The sequence below is a fragment of the Ursus americanus genome, chromosome 18 (genome assembly GCF_024610735.1).
Source record: "Ursus americanus isolate L20-20 chromosome 18, mUrsAme1.1.p, whole genome shotgun sequence".
Taxonomy (NCBI): Eukaryota; Metazoa; Chordata; class Mammalia; order Carnivora; family Ursidae; genus Ursus; species Ursus americanus.
In genome coordinates, this window is record NC_142144.1 from 12,539,700 (window position 1) to 12,560,704 (window position 21,005).

The following is a 21,005-nucleotide window of genomic DNA, read 5'->3' on the forward strand; positions in this document are numbered from 1 at the left end:
AGAGGAAACCTCCGCCAGCTGCAGAGCTCACAGCTTGGGTCGGTGACCCACGATCTCGTCCCAGCCCTTGCGACACGTCCTGATGATCCACTCGTGCTCATCATCATCTGCAGGGGAAGAGGAAGAACTGGTCATGTCTAGTGTTTGCTGGGCCTTCTCTGTGCTGGGAGACCCGCACGTGGGGTCTTGGGGCGGCTGGGGTGCATTCTAGCACGGGGGTGTGGCCTGGGTGGCCAGGCTAGCTCTGTGCTGGCAAGGGACAGATCTTTCACTAAAAAACCTGAATCTTCCAGTTGCCTGCAAATGCCTGTTCTTGGGGAAATTGAACACAAAGGGGTTTACAGATGGTGGATATTGCTGATGGAGTCAGGCATGAGGTCATCTGGTCACTTTGAACTGGGCAGTCCCGACGCGCACCCAGAGAGCAGCTTGCTCTGGCATTTGCCTCGTCTGACACCCACAAAGGGCACCCCCAGAACAGCCAGTGCAGGCCTTGCCTGTAGTGCCAGGGGCCGGAGCCCTCAGGTCTTCTTCGTTTCCTTTCTGGGTTTTCCACTGTAGACCCTTCTAAGAACCCGTGGCTCCCCAGGGGGAGCTAGACACCTCCGTTGACTCTGGTCCTTTCAGGGGGAATAGAGAAGAACCGATGTTCCGGATGGCGCTATGTTTCTTGATCTCCCCTAATTTAACCCTCGTGAGCACCTGCAGGCAGCAATCCTGCCACTCGGCAGGTGAACACGCAGGCTCAGGGAGGTCAAGTTACCTGCCCACGGCCATAGGTTAGTACTCGGGAGAGCCCAGGATGGGAACCCAGGTTGGTCTGACTACAAAGCTTGTGCTACTTTTCAAACCTCAGAGAGAGGGAGTGAAACACAGTCTTTAATTCCCCCCACACCACAGTCATCTCTCTGGGGACTGACTTATTTTCCCCCATTCTCCCCCAAAGCCACACCCAGCCCCTCCCCCAACCCTGACAGAGACCCACTTTAATGGTGGGAGATAGACCCCTAAAAATGCATGCAGCTCTGTAAAAAGTGTGCTGTTGTTTTGTGTGCGAATGTGGTTTTAATTCACCACCATAAATGGCATTGTGCCGTGAATTTCATTGTCTTACCTTTTTCACTCAACACTACATTTTCAAGATCTATTCTTGTTGCTAAATGTACAGCTAGTTCTTTGCTTCTTACTGCTGCCTGATACTTTGTGGTGGCTCCCTTGTGACGTTTTACTGTCCGCCCTTCCCGGGGAGGACACTGAAGGGTGCCACCTTCCATTACCAGAAATACTGCCGGGGCAGACGTTGCTGGGCCCACCCGTTCGGGAAGTCGCGGGCGAACATCGCGAACATCGAGGAAGGGGGTCTCGGAGTCGTGCCCGCGCTTCCTGAACCAAGACTCCCAGCTAAACCTGAGTTCTTTTCCTAGCACCATAGCTGTCCCTGCCTCATTCCTGCCTCATTCCTGCCTCACCTGTGTGTCAGGCCCTGAAGACAAAGAGAACAAGCCCAAACCCCTGCCCTCCAGCCATTCTCCTTAGGGCTACAGCCCTGGAGCGGCTTTTGTCTCCTCTTCTGACCTGCCTTCCGCCTAAGGGATGGGAGCATGGGACTACCTGTCTTCCTCGTCCTCCTCTTCCTCCTCGGGGACACATGGAGGTAGCCAGAGACCAAGGGCACCCCCTGAGAGCTCAAACATGGAGGGCCAGCCCAAATCCTACCCTCCCAATCAGATCCCTCTGCCCCCTTTGTCTTCTGGGAAAGCACCAGGCCCAGGATCAGAGACATGGAGGCTTCCTAGACAGCCTACTGTGTGCTCCGTGCTTTACAAACACCCGTCTCGTGGCGTCTTTGTGATAGCCCAGGACGGTAGCCCAGGACCCCCGTTTGAGACAGGTGAGGAGCCTTCCCTCACCTTCACAGCCAGTGGAATTCAACCCAAGGCCCATCAGACTCCAAAGCCTGACTGCCGCCACCCCGGGGCTGACGTGACAAGGGTGCCGGAAGGCAAGGCTTGCCTCCACGGAGCTAGCTGCCTCTGTCTCCTCCCCACTATTCCTTTGTAGGTGACCTCCTGCCCTTGTGGACCGCCCTGGGCCCCCGGTGGGCCTCAGTCCTCCCAGGGAAGCTGCCGGGGGATCCACGCGTGGCTGTCAACCCCGGGGGCGGGGACAGCGGTGGCACACAAGGAGTTAAGCGCTGGTGAAGCCCACTTTTGCCACACCGCGAGCAGCCTGGTTGATAATTACAGTTCTGAAGTCTCCGGGCTATTCGAATCAGTGCAGCTGCAAGCTCTTCAGCGCTAACCCCTGAAACCAGACAAACTGGGTTTATTGTGCTAAACCAGCCCTCAGGCCCCTCCCTGATCGTTACAAATTGACAGCAATGGACTTAACAGCCTCTTCACTACCCCTCTCGCTCTCTACCTGGCGGCACAGCCTCCAATTTGAATCACAGATGCCTCCCGTCCTGGCAGCTGCTCACCAACCCTCCCTCCACCTCCTTTGCGCGGCGCCGAGGCTCCCCTGGCCCCGCCACGCCAGGGTGAGGCTGCCGAAGCACGTTTCATCAATATTTAAAATAGAATTAAACCTGCAGCTTTGATTAATGCCTCCCAGAACCCGGGAGCTGTGATTACTATTTTGCAAATTGCAATTGTTGGAATATGTTAATATGATTGTCTGAGAACATCTTCACCTTCTCAGATAATTTCCCCCCTTTTTGGCAGGAGGGGAGGGGGAGAGGAAGGGGGGAAAAGATGGGGAAAAAAAAACACCCCGCAAACTCTTTAATCAATTGTAAATTATTACCCTGGGCACAATTGCCGGTGGTTCCGAGGGGAAGGGAGGGAGTCTTCTGGTTTGGTGCATTTATCTTGAAAAGTTTTGGCCTCGTTGGTCCATAATTCCACTCTGGGACGCTATCCTTAGGGAATAATCTATTTGTCTCAGTTATTATTTAGAATCAAGGAAACTGAAATGATCTATGTTTCTAAAACAAGAGAATGATTACTTTGTTGTGTATTCGTTTAACAACTAATTTCTAAACGGGGACTGTGGGCCAGGTATTGGGCTAAGTTTGGCGGCACTGTGGGGTGGGGTGGGGGGCGCTGTGATTTAGCAGCTCTTGAAAAAGTCGGGTTATGAAGTCTGTATAGCAACATAGAGATGCTTTTGATAGGATAAAAAGGTGGGAAGAGGCAAGAAACAAAATTACACAGTATAATCTGTAAAAACCGCGCACGGGAGAAAAAAATAACACATTGAATGTGAATAATAGGCATCTCTGAGCAGTGGGACGTGAGAGGTTCTTCTGTTTTGGGTATTCCCCAAATCTTCTTAATGTGTATTGACAGTCGAAAAAAATAAGAAACGATTGTCTGTTTTCCTACCGTCCAACTTAATGCCTTGCTAATTTCATGCACTTTGGTAGTTGAAAGAAATATTTCTAGGTTCCTAGAAACACCAATGGGGGTTCTTGAATTTCTACAAAGTAAAAGAGCCGGCTCTTAAAGTATTGGTAGAAATGGGAGAATAGACAAATTTCCTGAGCGGAAGAATTCCGCTGCACAGTGAGTGACTTCTGCCCCACCAGGACAGTATAGAAGGGAGCGAAAAACAACAGAAAGTAGCTTTGGCTTGCCTTGATCGCCATCAGCAAACTTCCCCTGAGCACCTATTCCTTGGTGTCCAGGTCACAGATCAAATATCACTTCCTCAGGGACCCCAGTCTGCCTGTGACCCCCCCTTCACTGTCTCTTCTTCATAACACAGGCTTCTCTCTGTAATTGTCTTGTTTATTTGTATGTTGTCGGTCTCCCCCATCCACACAAGGAGCCCCGTCCGCTTGATCAGCGGTGTCGCCGGTGCTGAGATAAGTGACTGGTATTGGAAGTGGTTGGTCCATATCTGTTCAGTGAGTGAAGGAATGAATGGACAGGCCCCGCGCTCAGTACTGGGGATGGGGCGGGGGACCGAGGAGACTGAGACCCCCAGCAGGCGGTGTTGTCCAAAGGCTTGACTCAGACACGCTCCAGGTTCAGGTCCGTCTGCCTTTGGGGCAGAAAGATTTCTATATTCTGGTCTAAAGCTTAAGGAGGGACCTCACTGCCCCGTGCAACTCCCTCCCCCCACCACGTCACCCCCCAGGAATCTCACCAATCACTAGGTGAACTGGTCTTCTTATAGAGAAAAGGAACTTCCGGTGAGAGAGACCCAAATCTGACCATGGACCTCCCTGCTGAGAAGCCTTGCCTGGAAAGTCTCCCCACTCCTTCACCTGGACTTCAAGGCCCTCCATCCGGGTCTTCCTGCTCTCCAGACTGCCTCCCTCCCTGGCTCGCCCGCCTCACCCTGTAAAATGCAGCTACCCTGCTGTATGGTAGTCACCCGTGTGTAAAAGTGCAGAAAGGCCTAGATGAGAGTACAACAATTGCAGTGTAGTTTAAACATGTATAATTAACAAATGCTTTTAACATAAACACCCAAAGGCAATATAAACATCTTATTCCAGGATTTCTTTCAAGGTGGTGTTAAGCGCGTGGTGAGCTAAGGGCCGTGGGCTCAGGAAAGGGGTGTGACGTTGGAGTTGTCTGGTGAACGTGGCTTTCCCTTCGCTGCTGCCACACTCCAAACTTGAGGCCACTGGAAAATGTGGGCGACTAGGCCCAGGGCCCTCCTGGCTGTCCTCCACCCCCATGGGCCCTGCCTGGATGGCATCTTCCCTGACTCACGCCGAGGTCACCGTCACCCCCACCAGCCTGGGGCAGTTGGGCCCAATGCACTCCTGGTCCTCGGAGCCTAAAGCAGATCTGGCACTTAAAACGTCTTTAATGAATATCTGGTGAATGAAAGAATAAAGAAATGTAAAGTTGGGGCCATAAAAGCAATAGGCTTACCCTGTGGGATTTGGACAAAGGGGGAAGAATTTCTTCCCCGCCCTCAGCAAATGGAGCTCCTGAGGGGGCAGAGCAGATATGCCAAGTGCAGGGCCAAGGCTGCTGTTTCCTTTTTTGTTTTTTGAGGCCACAGATAGAGCAGCTCCACCACACAGAACCGGTGGGTCGGTGGGTCATATGGGCTCATTCTGGGGCACCAAGCACACTCAGGATGCTCAAAGCCCCGGCTGGCCTGGGGCCTGCCTCACAGTGAAGGAGGGGGCGGGGAAGGGCAGGCCTAGGCAGGCCACCAGCAGGGTCACTGATGGTGTCATTAGTGCAATCCCTGGGTCAGTGCAGTGCAGGGGGAAGAAGAGATCCTGAAAATCTCCCAACAGATGCAGGGCACTCCGAGCTCCCAGATGGTTGGCAGGGAGGCAGCGGAAAGGCGGCCAAGGGCACGGACCCTGGAGTTTGGCGGCCACCAGCTCGGAGACCTCGGGCAGGTGGGTCTCATTCCCTTATCTACGAAGTGCCTGCTGGTTCGAGCGAGGTCATTCCTGAAAAGTGCTTAGCACAATGCCTTGTACACAGAAAATGCCAAAAACCAAAAGAAAGCCCGAGGTTGTCTTCCCACAGTGACTCCAGGGTGCGCGTGACAGTACAGCATAGACCGGAAGGAGTTCTGGGTCCCAGTGCTGAGCCCTGGCGCCAACCTGCTGGTGGATCTTGGACAAGCCACTCTCCCTCTCTGAGCTGGGCTCCTTGCTGCACGGGGGGTGGGAGTGGGGGTTCACCAGACCCCCTGCAGAACCACGATGAACAACACCCGGTGGGCACCCAGGAAGTTGGAGCTATGATCACCACGTTGATGGGTCTTTAATTCCCTAACTGGTAGGCATCCAAGAGAGTGTTCTTAAGGAACTCAGAGCACCCTGGGACTTCTCCGTTCCTGTGGGGAGGAGGGAGGACCATGGGAGGAAGCGGTCTTTACACAAGGATCAGCATCATAAGGATCAAGGACCACAGCTCAGCTAATGATTTTTGTTCAAAGCGAGGTAGGCAGGCTTGGGCAGGTGAGCCCAGAGAGGGCGAATGGGCGGATTCGGGTTATCAGGCACCCACAAGCTGGATTCTGCAGCCTCTTAGCGAGCCTTTGAGCCGAGCACACCTGCGGTCACCCCTGCTATGCAGCTCCCTCCCACTGGGACAGGGAGGGAACCAAGATGAAACCAGGCATCTTAGCCTCAGGAGAGGGGAAGAGGCTCACACTGGCAGTGCACCTGGCAGGTGCCTGGTTCTGTGGAGAGAAGGTCATGTCTGTCCTCTCCTCGGTGAGTGACACGGGTCGTCCCCATTTAAGGCAAGAAACCGGGGCTTGAAGGCAGACACGGTTTGGCCCACTTCATCTGCCAGGGCAGAGGCGCTGGGCTTATAGTGCTGGTGCAAAAGCCACACTCACACTGTGTGCGCACGGCCACAAATGGGCGTGTTTCCATCCAGTCGGGTGAACGTGCGTGAGAACCTTCCTAAGTGTGCGTACGCGGGAACAGGTGTGTGCTGGGAGTGTGCAAGTGCCCAGCATGTGTGTGGCACCCAGTGTGACAGTGTGTGAGGCCCTGAAGTCCGATCGAGGGGGCACCTCCGTCCCTCAGGGACAGCCCGGCGCTCACCCACGACACCAGGCCAGACCAGGCTCTGTCATGAGGGCTCCCCTCTTTTCCCGGGGTCAAGACCGACTCTCACACGGCTCCTGTGCGACCTGAGGGTCCAGGCGGGGATGGGAGGTGCCTGGTAAATGCGGCGTCCCAGCCCGTGGGTAGTGCCATCCTCAAAGCCCAGCCCCACCCTCTGTGCAAACGCAGGACTGTGCGAGCTTGCGCAGAGCCCGTGCCTGCCGCGGGGGCCCCTCACCTCCTCTTCACAACTCCTGACAAGCAGCAGGCTTTGAACTTTGCTGGCAGGGCTGGTGGCCAGAGGCCAAGGCCATGGCATGGCCAATATTGACTAAGGGATCGTTGCCCAGGCATAGCCCGCCATGGGGCAGGAGGGAAGCCTTGGGGCTGCTCTTGATTTTCTCTGTAAAGGAGCATTTTCTGGACTGGGTGGGCGGAGGGCTCAGGGTTGGGCGGAGGGGAGGTGGATTAACCCAGGCTAGAGGTGCAGGGCTCAGCACTCACAGTTTTTCAAAGCCTGTTCAAATGTGAGAGGTCTGGGGATACCAAACCAATCTTCGGTATTTCTAAAATACAGAAAGGGAAACTGCAAGAACGGAAATGAACAGATGTTACAATTAATGCATTCAGACTTAATTATTACATTAAGAAATCCAAACAATGTTATTACACTTGAAATCAGTTTGTAGGCTTGCTTTCCTCATTTTGCAAGAATTCTCCAGTATGCATACGGCTCTCTAGAAGTCTCAGCCCGACTGGTAGTTCAACAATTTACCAACAAAATGTGAAAAATCCTTTCAAAGTTATAACGGCAAAAAATATATATATTTAATGTGGGAGTGTGGTATGTTTTGTTTTAATATGTTGAAACAACTGGGGTGAGGCCTCCAAAGTCAGACTTAGGACTGGATTTGGGCTGTGCCTGGAAGCGGTGAGTCGGAGCGGGAGGATGGCCACCTGGGGTTAGGGAGCACTTGCACGTGCCAGGTGCCGAGTCCTGTGCCTTGCACGCCTGATCTCACACACTCCTCATCAACATCTGTCGTATGCACAGCTGGCATTGTCTCAGGTAGGAGTTTTGGGTGCTCTGGTCAGCTGGTGGAGGGAAAGTGCCCCGAGTCATAATGCCCCTTGGGAATCTCTTAGGAAGGCCCCGTACTGAGGACGGACGTACGTAGCAGTTAGTGCTAAGCAGTTGGTATTCTGACACCGTTGAGACACAGTCATTTCTGCTGTTGAAGTCCAGATGCACAGCTGGCTTGTTAAAAAAGACATATCCCTAAATACCAGAATCATCCTGAGTGTGGCAAGGCGCTCCTCCAACAGGAGGCACGCAGGGCCAGAGACCTACGGATTCACGTCTCCCCACACCCCATCGGGAGCCAGTGGAGGAAAGGTGCCAAAGAGCTTCCATTCCTATTCTTCTTGCTCCCCCACTTCTGCTTTTCAAGCACCCATAGTGGAATCTGTGTTCACGACACATGTTCATCACGTCTAGCCGCTGTACGCAGGCAGCTCAGGGAAGCAACGTGCCAAGGCCAAGGTCACTCAGTTGGCCCGGGCCCCACAGCCTTTGCTCTGACCGTTGCTCCCTTCTGCCCCTGCTCTCCAGCTGTGTGTGGACATGGGCTGAAGGGGACAGGCCTGGCAGTTGGGACCTCTGTCCTCCAGTCAGCAGATGCTGAAGGCTGAATTAAGGCTTTGGCAGCGGGGCCGGCCAGGAGGGGTGTTAGGATGTTAAGAATCTACAGAACGCCTGGCAGACTAGAGCTCAAGCCTCCTAGGAGTCTTGCGAATTCACTGCTAGCACCCCCATTTCATAGATGAGGGTCCTGAGGCTCAGAGAGGTGAGGTCATCTGCCCAAGCGCACCCAGCCAGTGAGTGGGCACGGGGGCAGGCCCAAGTCTATCTCCAGACCTGCAGCCATCAGCCACTACATGCTTCCCTGGAAAACCTCTCTGTAACTGTCATGCCTTTAGTCATCGCTGTCTGAAGGACAGCATTCAAGGCTCTCTCTGCCCCACACTGGGTCCCTGGGCCTTAAACGCCCAGCTTGGCTGTATTCCTACATGCCTGTCGAAGCTCAGTCTGTCCATCCCTGCTGAAAGGAGACACCCCCTTGACCCTTCCTCCATCCCCCAACACAAGACCTAGTCTCAGGCGCTCCATCGTGGGGGCCCTATGTCCCTGCATCTCTCTGTGCTTTGTTCCTTCCCTTCCATCAGCGAAATCCACCTCTCATCCTTTAAGGCCTCGCCAAACACCCCCTTTTTCAGGACAGCATCACAACTACACCTGGGGCACAGTCAGGCTCTTCTCGCCGCTCCCCCAGCACACAGTGCTTCTGGCTTCTGGCTTCTGGCACCAACAAAGCATGGGCACTCCCGGTGTTTTGGAGAAAGAATCTCATATGTGATATTTCAAGTTAAACATTAACATAGACATCATAGGAATTTGGAATTATGCTGGACTTCTTTCCACATACTTATTTTTAGGGTTGACGTTCATTTCAGAACGATGTTTGCGGGGTAGAAGGTTCACTACAGTGTTTTGTACAATTAGACTCCCTGCAGGCCCCACGCTTCTGTCCAGGGAGCGCCCATCCCAGATCCCGTGACTGGGTATGTATCTGCTTCCCCCGGAGCATGCTGGTCGAAAGGGGCGGATGCAGAGTCTGGGCCCCCAGGGAGACCCTGGTGAAGACCTGTGTCTGGGCGGTGGGGATGGTCTTAGAGGTGTTGGGCTCTAGGTGGATAAGAATGATGACGATGAGGAACAATGCCAAGGGCTGGACAGAGAGATGGCCTGCAGCCCAGTCTTGGAGTCCCCATCAGAAGCAGGTGGGTGGACGGCAGAGGACAGGTTGCCGCTGTGCCGCTGGCTCCTCCCTTTGGGGCATGGAATGAAGGAGGCCCTCCTTCAAAGACTCCCCCAGGATGTAAGTAATCACGATTGGGATCCCTGCCGTCGTTCTTGTACTTGAAGCTCCTCGTGGGCCAGACACTGCTTTTGCTCTACCCTCTGTGTCACCTCGCTAACGCTCACCACAACCCCGTAAGGAAGGTCCTATTCTCCACCCCCTGCCCCCCGACTTTTCAGGTGAGGAGACCGACGTTCAGAGACACTGAGAGACTAGCCCTAGATCACACAGACGGCACATGGCAGAGCTGGGGGCTGACGGGGCCTGTTCCAAAGCCCCACTTGGAAACCTGCCTCCCTCTCCAGGAGGCCGAGCAGGACTTTCAGCCAACTGCCTCGAGTTCCAGAGTTTGGGCTGAGGTAGAGACGCAGAGCTCCTGTCCCCTGGGCTCCGGCCTTGCATTCCCTTCTATTCAAGGAGACAAAACAAGCCCTGACTTTGGCCAGCCTGGGGTCGACTCCGACTCCCGACTCTGTGACCGAAGGGGAAGTTGTGTCCTTTGGATGCCTCCAGGAGGCTGCCGTGGGGGTGGGGACTTATTGTTACCAGAATCTGATGGCACTCTGCGGGAGGGGAATTTCCAGGGCTCTTGGAATTGGGGTGGGGGAGAGAGGGAGCAATGGGTGATTCTGGCAGGTCAGGGAGAGGCAGTAAGCCCGGCGGGGTGTTTTTCCTACAAGACCTGGACGGGGAACTGATTCCACCCTCTGTAGGCAAACTTCTGTGGGCGGGTTCCAGTGTCTTCCTCTGGGGAGAAGTTCGATAGCTTTGCCCAGCTTCTCGGAGAGTTTCAGGATTCAGAAAAGGCCACAGCCTCTCTGAGTTCAGAGCGTGGTCTCTGGTGTCAGAGAGGCCTGGGTTCAAATCCCGATGCCTCCCTTTCCTGGCTGCACCCGTCTGTGAGCCTCAGTTTCCCCAGCGGCCAAGCAGAGGTGACGATACACCCCTCAAAAGACCGGGAGGTGGTGAGTCCCTGGCGCAGCAGGGGCCTCCAGTGCTCGTCGTCATCTTCCCTTCCCACCCTTTCTGCTTCAGGCAGATGCCCAAGTCTGCTGGCGGGGTGTGTGGTCGCGCAGGCATTTTCCTTGGCAGTCACAAGTGTGATATTATCCCTCCACAGAGCCTTCATTACGGCGCTGCTAACAATACCCCAGATAAGGCAGGGAGGGCCCTGCGTGCCAGCCTCCAGGTGATTATCACATTTGGGCAAATTGCCTTTTGTGTCACGGCGAGATGCCGGCGGGAGGGCCCGGGCAGGGGACTCGCTGGGCCATTTTGCCAAAACCGCGAGGGAGGCCTTGCGGCGAGGCAGCCCGGGTTCGCTGGGGAAGGAGGCCCGGCTGGCGGTGGGGGCCGGTCCTGCCCGACACGACCACGCGCGGGCTGTGCGGGGCCTCGGGTTTTTCACCTGTCAGAGGAAGGCCTCAAAATTCCAGGAGTCTTGGTCTGTCGGGGGCACTGGGAGTCTTGTTCTTTGGCCAGTTTTGGAGCAAAAATGTGGGGAAGTCTCTCGGGAAAAAGAACCACCACTGCAATCTTCGAAGGAGGGTCCTCCCCCCCTTCCCCGGCTCTTTCCCTTCTTTCACGAGTAAACTCCAGAACCCGCTTGAAGGCCGTCCTCAGCTTTCAGTCAGCGAGACCCAGGGCCAAGTTCCAGGTCTGCCGCTTATGACCTGTGTGACTTTGGGCAACGCATTTCACCTCACCTCAGTTTCATCATCTGTGAAGTGGGGATAATGAAGACTGCCGCTTCCCAGGGTGACCGTGAGGATGAGATGAAGTGAAATAAAATAAAATAAACTATGCGACATGCTCAGACCAGGGTCTGGAACATAGGAAGCACTCAGTAAATGCTGCTTGTTTTTTTTTTTTTAAAGATTTTATTTATTTATTTGACAGAGAGAGACAGCCAGCGAGAGAGGGAACACAAGCAGGGGGAGTGGGAGAGGAAGAAGCAGGCTCATAGCGGAGGAGCCTGATGTGGGGCTCGATCCCAGAACGCCGGGATCACGCCCTGAGCCGAAGGCAGACGCTTAACGAACGACTGCGCCACCCAGGCGCCCCAATGCTGCTTGTTTTTATTATCCTGCTTTTTCCTCCGAAATAAAACAGTGTCCCTTTGTATAGCGATCGGTCCATTCCTGGACTGCCATTTTAGTAGCAGCCTCAAGTTTATCATAAGAAGACACCCTGTATTATTTACTCAGTTACCCCTGTTGCACATTCGGGATGTTTCCAGCTTTCACCTGTGCAATAATGCCAGAGAGCCCCAGACGACCAAGTGGTCTTTCATTTCTAGGTGTTCACTATGCAACTTTCCTAAACTTGGGCGGGAAGCAGATCGGCAACGTTTGGAAGCTCTCTGTCCTCTCTGGACAGAATGACCTTGGAGCTGGTCCGGCCAAGTGGAAAGAAGGGGAAAAACCTCTAGAGGCAGATACGCCTGAGTGTGAATCCCAGTTCCTGCCGTTTCCTGGGGGAGATCCCTCAGCCTTAGTCCTGCCTGCGTCTCAGTTTCCTCATTTGTCAAGCAGGGATCGCAGGAACACTCCCCACCCTCTTAGTTGGGTGTCCGGTGTCTGGGAAATGCTCAGTCAAGGTCAGCTCTGGTCAGCTCTCACCTTGGTGCGAGGGGGGAAGCCAGCCCGCACCTGCCAAAGCCTCCGAAACACACGGACCACGTCTCTTTCTGGACCCCCATTCATATTCCTTCCCCCCATTGTCCATTTAACTGAGCATACATTCAAATGAGGCTGGTGATCTTGATTTTAAATTCTGTCTGGAACCCAGAGGTTTAAACGCAAAGGGGCCCTCTCTGCAAATAATCACTGGTATGTGATATTTTTAAGAAGCCCAAGCCATTGTTTCTGATTGAAGGAAAGTTGGTGCTATTTTGAAGAGCAGCACGATTAAGCGGTGGCGTTATCTCTTTAACCATTGGGAATTATACGCTGTTTGAAAGATTTGTGAGCTCTAGGACATTTGCCAGATGTGCTTGATTCGACATTTCAGACAACAAAGGGGATAATGTTGGCGGGAATCTTGACGGCATTTCTGATGATCAGGATATTCTTTGAGGATGGTACTGAGACCTTTCGGGGAAGAATTTCAGCTTTTACATAAACTAATTTGGGATGCTCACTCTCTGTCTTCCACAAAGCAAATTTAGTTCATTGTTAGTTGTATATGTTAAAATGGTTACGAGGGTTTTTTCCTTTGAATATTAATAATGTGCCTTTCATCTGAGACACTCGCATGGGGTGTCATTAATTGCAGGGAGGGAGTAAGGATTAGTGGTGCAGTTATTTTGCAAATGATTCCTACCAGTAACGTTGAGGCAAGCACCGGCTACATGAAGAGACACACGTACAAACTGCTAACACAGCCCTGGCAGATCCTTCCTGAGCAGAATGAGAGGGATGGGTAGGAGGCTAAGGGTTAATCTCCCAATTTCCCACCATATTAAAGGTAATTATCTCTAATATCTTCGAAAGCGTCCTTATTGGCCCACAGTATGTAAAGGACCCTTTATCAAATAAGGTAGCATCTCATTTTGGGGACTGCGGTGTTTTTGTCTTAAGACTCTAAAATGGGCCTTTTCATCCATTTGGGCATATCACTGAGCTCCCGCGGGGCGCAGGACCTGTGCTCCGTGGAGGACCCACCATGAATGAGGCATGGCTCTGTGGAGGAAGGGCCATGGCTGAGTAAGGAATAAACTAGGACACAAAGCTGAAAAGAACAGAATTTGGGCAATAGTTGGGATAGGCTCTGACTCTGTCACCAGCTGTGTGACCAGGGACAAGGTATTAACCTATCTGAGACCAGTTGTCCTCCTTGCCAACTGAGGGATGCCCTTGGGATAGCAGGGAAAAGCCGAGGAGGTAAGCAGATACCATGACCAGCAAGGGCCTGGCAAGGGTCCTCCGTAATGACCATGCCGTTCCCTGTTTCCCTTCCCCGAGCCGTGGGTGCTCCAGGCCATTCTTCTGTGGCCTCCCGTTATGGGCCAAGCACAGAGAGGTGGGGAGGACTGTGACAGGTGGAGAGGAGGAGGAAGGGCATCCTGGACTGAAGAAGCATGTGAGGTGAGAACAGAGGTGTGCTTATCGGTGTAAGCAGCTGGTCGGGTTGAGCCAGAACATGGGGTGGTAGATGAAACAGGGAGGCTCTAAACGTCATAATCAAGAGCCCACAGAGCCTAATGTTTCAGTAGCTTTTATTTTCCCAAGCAGAAGCCCTGAGGAGGCCAACAGTGTAGCATATCCAGTCTCATTTCTCCCCACAGCCTCTTTGTTGCTCGAGCACCGGAGAAATCTCAGCTAATCCCAGGGGCCTCCCTTCTCTTCAACCTCCTCCAGCCCGAGTGAGTAATCATCATGCTAATAGTCCTGGTGGCTCATCACTGGACACGGACGGGCCTTCGGCCAGGTGTCGTGCATCCTTAATCTCATTTTTCCTCACCACAACTCCTCCAGATTAAGTCAACTACCAGAATGCCCATTTTACAGATGAGGAAATGGAGCCTCCAAAAGGAGACAAGAAGCTAGCTAGCCATGTTCACACAGCAGGCCAGTGGCGGGTCCAGGGACCAGGGGCCAGCCATATTGCAGATCCTGGGCTTTTAACTGCCACACCAGGCTCCCTCTCCGACCTCTCCCAGCCTCCTATGGGAGGCAAGTCCTGACTCCGTCTCTGTTTTGCTTTGTGTCTGCTGTATTGAGTGGAATACTGCCTGCATGGGCTTGCTGCCTTGTGTGGTTTTATGGTCCCAGCAGAGGCAGCCGCAGAGTGCAGTGGAATGATCAGGGGCCTTGCAAGAAGATGGGAGTGGGTTCGAACCCAGCCTCACCCTCGCTGGTCTGTCATTCATTACTCATGCCCTAGTTCCCTAATGTCAGGCCTCGCCCGTTCCCAGCTCACTGGGTGCGTGGGAATTTCCCAGGGTATGCACTGTTCCTGAGTGCAAAAGCTTTGAGGTGGGCCCTGGAAATGACTGACACCACCGAGGCCTGGACCTCAAGGAGAGGTGGGGACCTGGGCCATACGTGCCCCACGGAGGCACCCACATGCGAGCAATTTCAAGCATGGGGCCACAGCCAAACAAAAAGGATACAGACCAGATTTGGCTGGAGGGTCACAGGTTTGAGACCCTTAATGCTGAAGTTTTTAAGTTTTTCAAAGCTTAAGAGGTTTGAAAACTTGGAGGTGCAGAGAAGCACAATGGGTTGTTTTTATTATTCTAAATAGTAAGTTGTCTATTAGGTGCCAGGGACTGAATTTTGTATTAATTTGTTGAAGAAGAGGAGGGGCTTGTAGGTAAGTCGCCTGCCCGCCTGCCTGCGTTTCTTCCAGAAAGATTTAATCAGCTCCATGTCTGGGGACCTGTGTGGGGTACAGGGGACCCAATGGTGAATCAGACATAGTTACATGGTCCCCGCCCTCAAGAAGCTGTTCTTCTAGTGGGGGGGGGGAGGCAAATAAAGATACTTCTACAGTTGTGGGCTAAGTGTTGTTAGGAAGGCTTGTGGGGGCACAGAGGCGGGACATCTAACCCAGCAGCGCAGGAGACGGAGGGGATGGGAAGAGGTGGTCAGGGAAGGCTGCCTAAAACAATGATCTATCAATGGTGGGATGGTGGGTCCCAATCCTTAAGAGGGTTGTGAAATCCATTTAGTGCATAGCAACCAGAAGTTTTTAAAGAATAGAGAACATCCTCGTACAGCTTATATACAAAGAATATGTCCACATGTGTGTGCTTGTGTGTGTGCTGGGTGCTTACTTGGGGCCAGGGTCCAAGGCTTGGAGAGCCACGGTCTGAGAGGTTTCCTGCCGGCATGGATCCCCAAAGCCTGGCACACTGTTGGCACTCAGAAGCTTTTTGATGAGTGGAAGGATGGATTTAAATTCTCCCCACAATCCAGCAAGCAGGTACCACCCTCCCCAGGCAAGAAAGGCACTGTCAAAGCCCAAGTGTGCAAACCCGGGTGTGTCAAGCGTGCTTGGCACTCGGCCGTTTGTGGTTCAGCAGGCTAAGGCTTTCCGAGTCAGGCCTAAAGCAAGCTTCTCTGCCTGGGGACTGAAGCCAGGGCGAGGCCGGGGAGGAGCCGGGGCCATCCGGAGAGCCCCGAAGGTGAACCAAAGGTGACCCTTCTGCTGGTGCCCCCGCCGGTGACCTCCTATAAAAAGAGCGTCCCCGGCTCTGACCCACCCAGGTGGCATGTACTTGATAATAGCAGTGGCTCAGGCCACTCTGTTTATCCTGGGATGGCCTCAGGCACCACCATGGGCCTGCATCGCCAGCAGCCCTGCACCTTCAGGACGCCAACAGGAAGCACTGTTTATGGGGGCAGACCAGAATGCAGGGGAGAAAGGGCCCCAGAGAAAACAGGAGATGGACAGAAGTCCGAATCGGTCCCCGGCCGGGTGAGGTGAGTCAAAGGTAATGACTAGGTGGCCACAAACAGAGACTCCTTTTAGTGGTTTTTGGGACACTCCAAACTCCAACTGTCCTATAATATCAGGACCAAAATACCCCTTGGCTACCTTTCTCCTCCATCGTAGACTCTTAAGGTTGGTAGGACCCTAGAAATTATCCAGCCTAACTCCCTCATTTTACAGATGAAGAACAAGGGGCCCAGAGAGGGAAGGCGCTGGCCCAGGGTCAGCCAGCAGGCAGCCCGAGAGCTGGGCCAGGACCCGGAACCTGGGTCTCTGGGACACAACACTGGGGCCTGGGGCCCTTCGGGTACCCTCTCTAGCCATCTCGCCATCTTTCCTATCTAGTCTCACCCCGTTTGGCCCCTTCTCTATATGCAGCCAGAGAAATCCCTAAATGATGACTCAGTTACTATGCTACCTGCCCGAAACCTTCCCTTGTTCCCCTGTTGCCCTCAGGTGGAAACGTACTGCCCTCCCCCTTCCCACCCCTTGGGCTTCCTCTCTTGCTCTTCTTCCCTTGACATATTGTTGTCTCATGCTCCCAAACTACTTGTAGGCCCATAAATGTGCGGTGTTCTCCCCCATCTTATCCTTGGCACATGCTGTTCCCTCTGCCTTTCATTCTTCCCAACCCTGCTGCACTTGTCCCTCTTCTTCAGGCTTCCCGTTAGATCTTGCTCTTTCCAGGAAACGACCCTTAGGTATCCCTACTACGTTCCCTTGTAGCAACTCTGATCTACCGTCAGTTTCTCCTGCTCCCTGAGAGAAGATTTGGGGATGCTGCCTAACCCAAAGTCAGACCCACATCAACTAGTCAATAAATGTTCGTTGACCAAATAGTCATCAGTGTCTGTCCTTCTCCAAACCTCCTAAGAACGGCCTTCCCTTCTCATGATGCATTTTTTCAAAGGCTGGGTTTGTTTTTTTTTTTAGAGCAGTTTTAGGCTCACAACAAAACTGAGAGGAAGGTACAGAGCTTTTCTGTATGCCCCCTACCCGCACGCCTGCCTGGCCTCTCCATCATTGACCCTCTCCACCTGGGTGGTGCATTTGCGGAAACCACACGGACACCTCATGTCATCCAAAGTTTACAGGCTGGTTCGCTCTGGTGCAGAACATCCAGCGGGTCTGGATGAACGTACAGTAACGCGGGGCCATCGCTGTAGTATTGCACAGAGTATCTTCATTGCTCCACAAATCCCCAGTGATCTATCTGTTCATCTCATCGTGCGTTTTTAATTTTCTTATCAAGCATGGCTTTTGCCCACAGGATTCTAGGAGCCACAATTTCTGATTCCCCAGGAACACCTTGCCTTTTTTATTTATGCCTCTGTGTCTTTGCATGTGCTGTTCCCTCTACCTGGAATGCCCTTCCCAACATGCCTGCTAATGAAATCCCTGCTCATTCTTTTAGACCCATCACTTCCGGTACCCTTTTCCTGACTTGACACCCTGCATCCCAGCCAGGTGATGAGTTCCCCTGATCAATTGCCCTTCATCCCCCAGAAACTCCCCCCAAGGAGGAACGGTGAGAGCATCTTTGTATTTGTATGAACGATATTTGCAACTAGTTACACAGAAAGGCACACACGTGTTATCTTTGTAGGACAGAAGAGTGTGTACAAAAGCACAGGGGCACCGTGCCAGTGACGAAGCTACTCTCAGCTCCAAAGCCGCCCTTCTCTTCTCACTTTGCAGTCAGGACCGGGACCACATGACTGACAATTCCGCTCTGCCGGCTGACCCCCAGTTAGGTGCTGCAAGGTATGCATGCGGAGACAGAGGGGCACCTTCTTTTCTGTGTGGCTTGTTGTTCGTGTCAGTGTCACGTCAGCAAAAGGCTGATTCACTTCCGGTTTCCAGTTTTCCCCCGAGCCCCTAACATCAGCTGTATAGGCTCTCTCTCCAGATGCCCCTCTGGGCAGTGGGCCCTGCTCAGAGGTCTGGGTTGCCCCTTCTGGGGGTCCCTCTCTCAACCCTCTAGGTTCCAATATCCCAGTCTCAGGCTTTCCCCTCCAGGAAAGGGGGGGGGGGTCGCTGCTCCCTGCAGTGACTTTCTTTGCTTCCTCAATGCCCTCCTTTTGCTTTTTCAGTTCTCCAGTATCTCCTGATACTAAATTCTCTCTGTTTTCCTGACTGGGCTCTGCCTGATGCAGAGCCAGGGTTCCTGCTCACATGGATCTTACAGTCTCGGGGCAGAGACAGACGTCCAGCCGTTACTCACACAAACGAGGATTTCATTACAGTTGACATGAGTGCCAGGAAGGAAAAGTACAAAGCATATTAGCATGTGAATGGCCCTGGGAAGCCCTTCAATAGGTGAAGTTGTTCGGCTTTGTATAACTCGGCATCTCCTCAGTTTCCTTGATCCAGAAACTTCATAGTGAGCCTGTCAACACCCAGAAGAATTAGTGCCCTACACAGTCTACTCTGTGAGTGGAAAATGGGAAGTCATGAGAGAAAACTGCCAGGGGACTTAGAATGTGAGCATTTGCCATGTTCCTCCAGGAGCACCAGTGGCTTAGGGCTCCCCGAGCGCTCGGCTCCAGCGTTTAGCCACAACATCAGCTGACAATCCCCTTTGCTCTTATCCCAGCACCATAAGGCTGATCACCACTGACTCACTGAGTAAATGTCCCTGTAGGGAGAGGAGGCTTTCACCAGCCAGTCCGGGCCTCCTGGTCTCCCCGGCAGTTTCTTTCTCATTTTAGAGCAGAGTTTCTTGACCTGGGTCTTTAGAAGAACCCCCAATTAGACTACATGCAAAATGTACACGTGTGTGTGTGTGTGTGTGTGTGTGTGTGTGTGTGTGTGAACATGTAGGTTTATGCATGTGCACATGTGGTCATTTTTCTAGGAAGAGGGTCCATAGCTCTTGTTATTCCTTGTGGGATGGTGACTCCAAGAAAGAGAAAGGTTAGGAATCACCATGCTGAAGAAAACGTTCTTGTTCTTATTTGTACTCGGCCTCCTGTGAGTTTGGTTACTGTAAGTCTCAGTCTGATCAGCTTACGTTCACTTACCAACGGAAGTGCTGGATCCTCCAAGGTACTCCCCTGGCTGAGGGGCCAGCAGCATTCTTGGACCACATGGTATCATTCACCTTCTTGACCTTTACCTGTGCTGTTTCCTCTCTGGAAAACCTCTCCCCATGCCCTGTGGTCAACTCCCAATTATTCTCTGGGTCTCCTTTCAGCTGTCATTTCCTTCTTGAAACCCTCTGAATTTGCCCTTCTTTGTGCTCCCACAGCATCACTTCCACCTCCCTGGGACTCCCCACATTTATCTCCCGTCCTCCCCACCTAGGGCCATGTTTTCGCCTTTCATTGTGTTTTTCCCACGACGCGATCAACCCCTTCTAGTACTTGTCCGCTACCTGTCAAAACACGAGCTCCAGGAGTAAGGGGGTTTGTGTCTAGCTTTGCCCAGCTTTGCTGCCCACACCACGCACAGTGTCTAGTACACAGTCGGTGTTCATTAGATACTAGCCAAAGGAAAGCATGCGGAAATCTGTAGTTTAATCCTTTTAGTGCTATGCTTCTGTGCTGTCACAATTAACCACTGTCCTTGGCTTCACTCCATGACTATGTAGGGACTCATCAGCTATGAGAACTCCCGACTGTGAACCATTCAGATCATAATTTTTGTCTTTTGTCAGCAAAAGTTTCTTTCTCACCAAAATGCACGCATGTGTGTGCACACATGTGCACACAGCTACGTGGGGGTGAGAGAAGAGAAAACACGCATCCCGGTGTGTCAGAATGGACATACCTGCATTTCTCAGGAAGCGATTCCTGTAGTCCTTGATTATCCTCGTGGCCGGGTTATAGAAGCCATCTCCACAGTCATAGCAGCCCTGAGGGATTTTTCTAGGTGGGTCCATATTGGTGAGTTGAGAGATACCTTGAAAGGATACAACGGATAATTGACCAAAGCCAAATCTAAACCCAGTCCCCCTAAAGTCCACTTTTGTCTGGTTCCCCGCTATTCAGAGCCCAGAGCAAAAGCAAAGGAGCAGTACCCCAGAGCAGCTTCCTGAAAATGGCTCTGGGAGCAGAGGCTTGGAGACTAGACCCCCAACTTCTTCCCGTGAGCCCATGCTCCATTTCTGGGGACACCATGACAAGGGCCTATAGGTTCTGGAGGCAGAGAAATCCTGTCGATGCATCACGTCCGCCATGTGGATAGAAAGGCGTGTCTAGAGGAGGGATGGCATGCAAGGGGTGGGCAGAGGCCAGAGGCATGAGCCTTCAGCCTCACTCAGGAAACCTGGCGGGGCAAGGCGTGTATAAGGAGAACAGCAGGAAGAAACGGGTCAGGTGGGCAGGGATCAACTTTGACTCTTACCAACATACCACTAAATGCTGCCATTTAGTCAGTGCTTATCCTGTGCCTGGAAATTCATTAAATGCTTGACTCCTGCTATTTCACTTAATTCTCACAGCAACCCTGGGGCCCCATTTACAGATGTGAACACAGGCTCAGAGAGGGCAAGTAACTCGCCCCAGACTCTCTGGCTAGGAAGCAGCTAGGCACCCAGCCGCGAAACCTCTATGTTAGGCTGCAGACATTGGCACCACTGGGAGCTCGAGAGGAGTTGGTGCACCTTGTCGGTCACAGTGGCCTGTGTGTTGAGTATCTTGGAAGACTGAGGCCTGAGTAATGGGTACAAGGTTGGAATAAATAACTTCCCAGCTTCTTTCTAACTTGCGTTTCCTGGAATTCCCCGTTCTCTGGACTGAGGGCCGGATGCCCACTGAGCCCAGCACCTTGGTCACGGTGCAGGGTGGGTCCTGCCCACAGGCGGCTTTCTGCTGGTTACTGATACCATCTGTATACACTACCGGCTGACAGTTACCGGGCTCTCACTCACGCCAAGCACTTTCCAGCCATTCTCTCCCCGGAGCCTCGCGCCAGTGCCGTCTCACAGATACTCAGAGAGGAGGGGAAGGGGCTGATTCAGCTTCCCCCTGCCCCTGAGGCTGAGAGGCGGTGGTTGCGGAGCTCTGCCAAGTGCCTGGGGACTTGGCAAGGCAGTGGGTACTTAGGATGAAGTTGCCGTGTTGGGAGTCGCCGGAGGAGAAGGAAGGACACAG

The 21,005-nt window shown here is 52.9% G+C and overlaps 1 protein-coding gene across 2 annotated transcripts in view; it reads right to left on the bottom strand.

The window, feature by feature from the left end:
- Window positions 1-27: 27 nt before the first annotated feature.
- The window catches only part of MORN5 (MORN repeat containing 5), a 29,242-nt gene continuing 8,264 nt past the window's right edge, over window positions 28-21,005 (bottom strand). The window contains exons 4-5 of one of the 2 annotated variants that reach the window (XM_087869396.1): window positions 19,681-19,812; window positions 28-107 (exon numbers count right to left, since the gene is read on the bottom strand). In XM_087869396.1, coding sequence (XP_087725522.1) covers window positions 28-107; window positions 19,681-19,812 — 212 coding nt within the window. Of the gene's footprint in view, window positions 108-19,680; window positions 19,813-21,005 lie in introns of those variants that run through there. The other variant, XM_045791187.2, reaches the window with a different exon arrangement.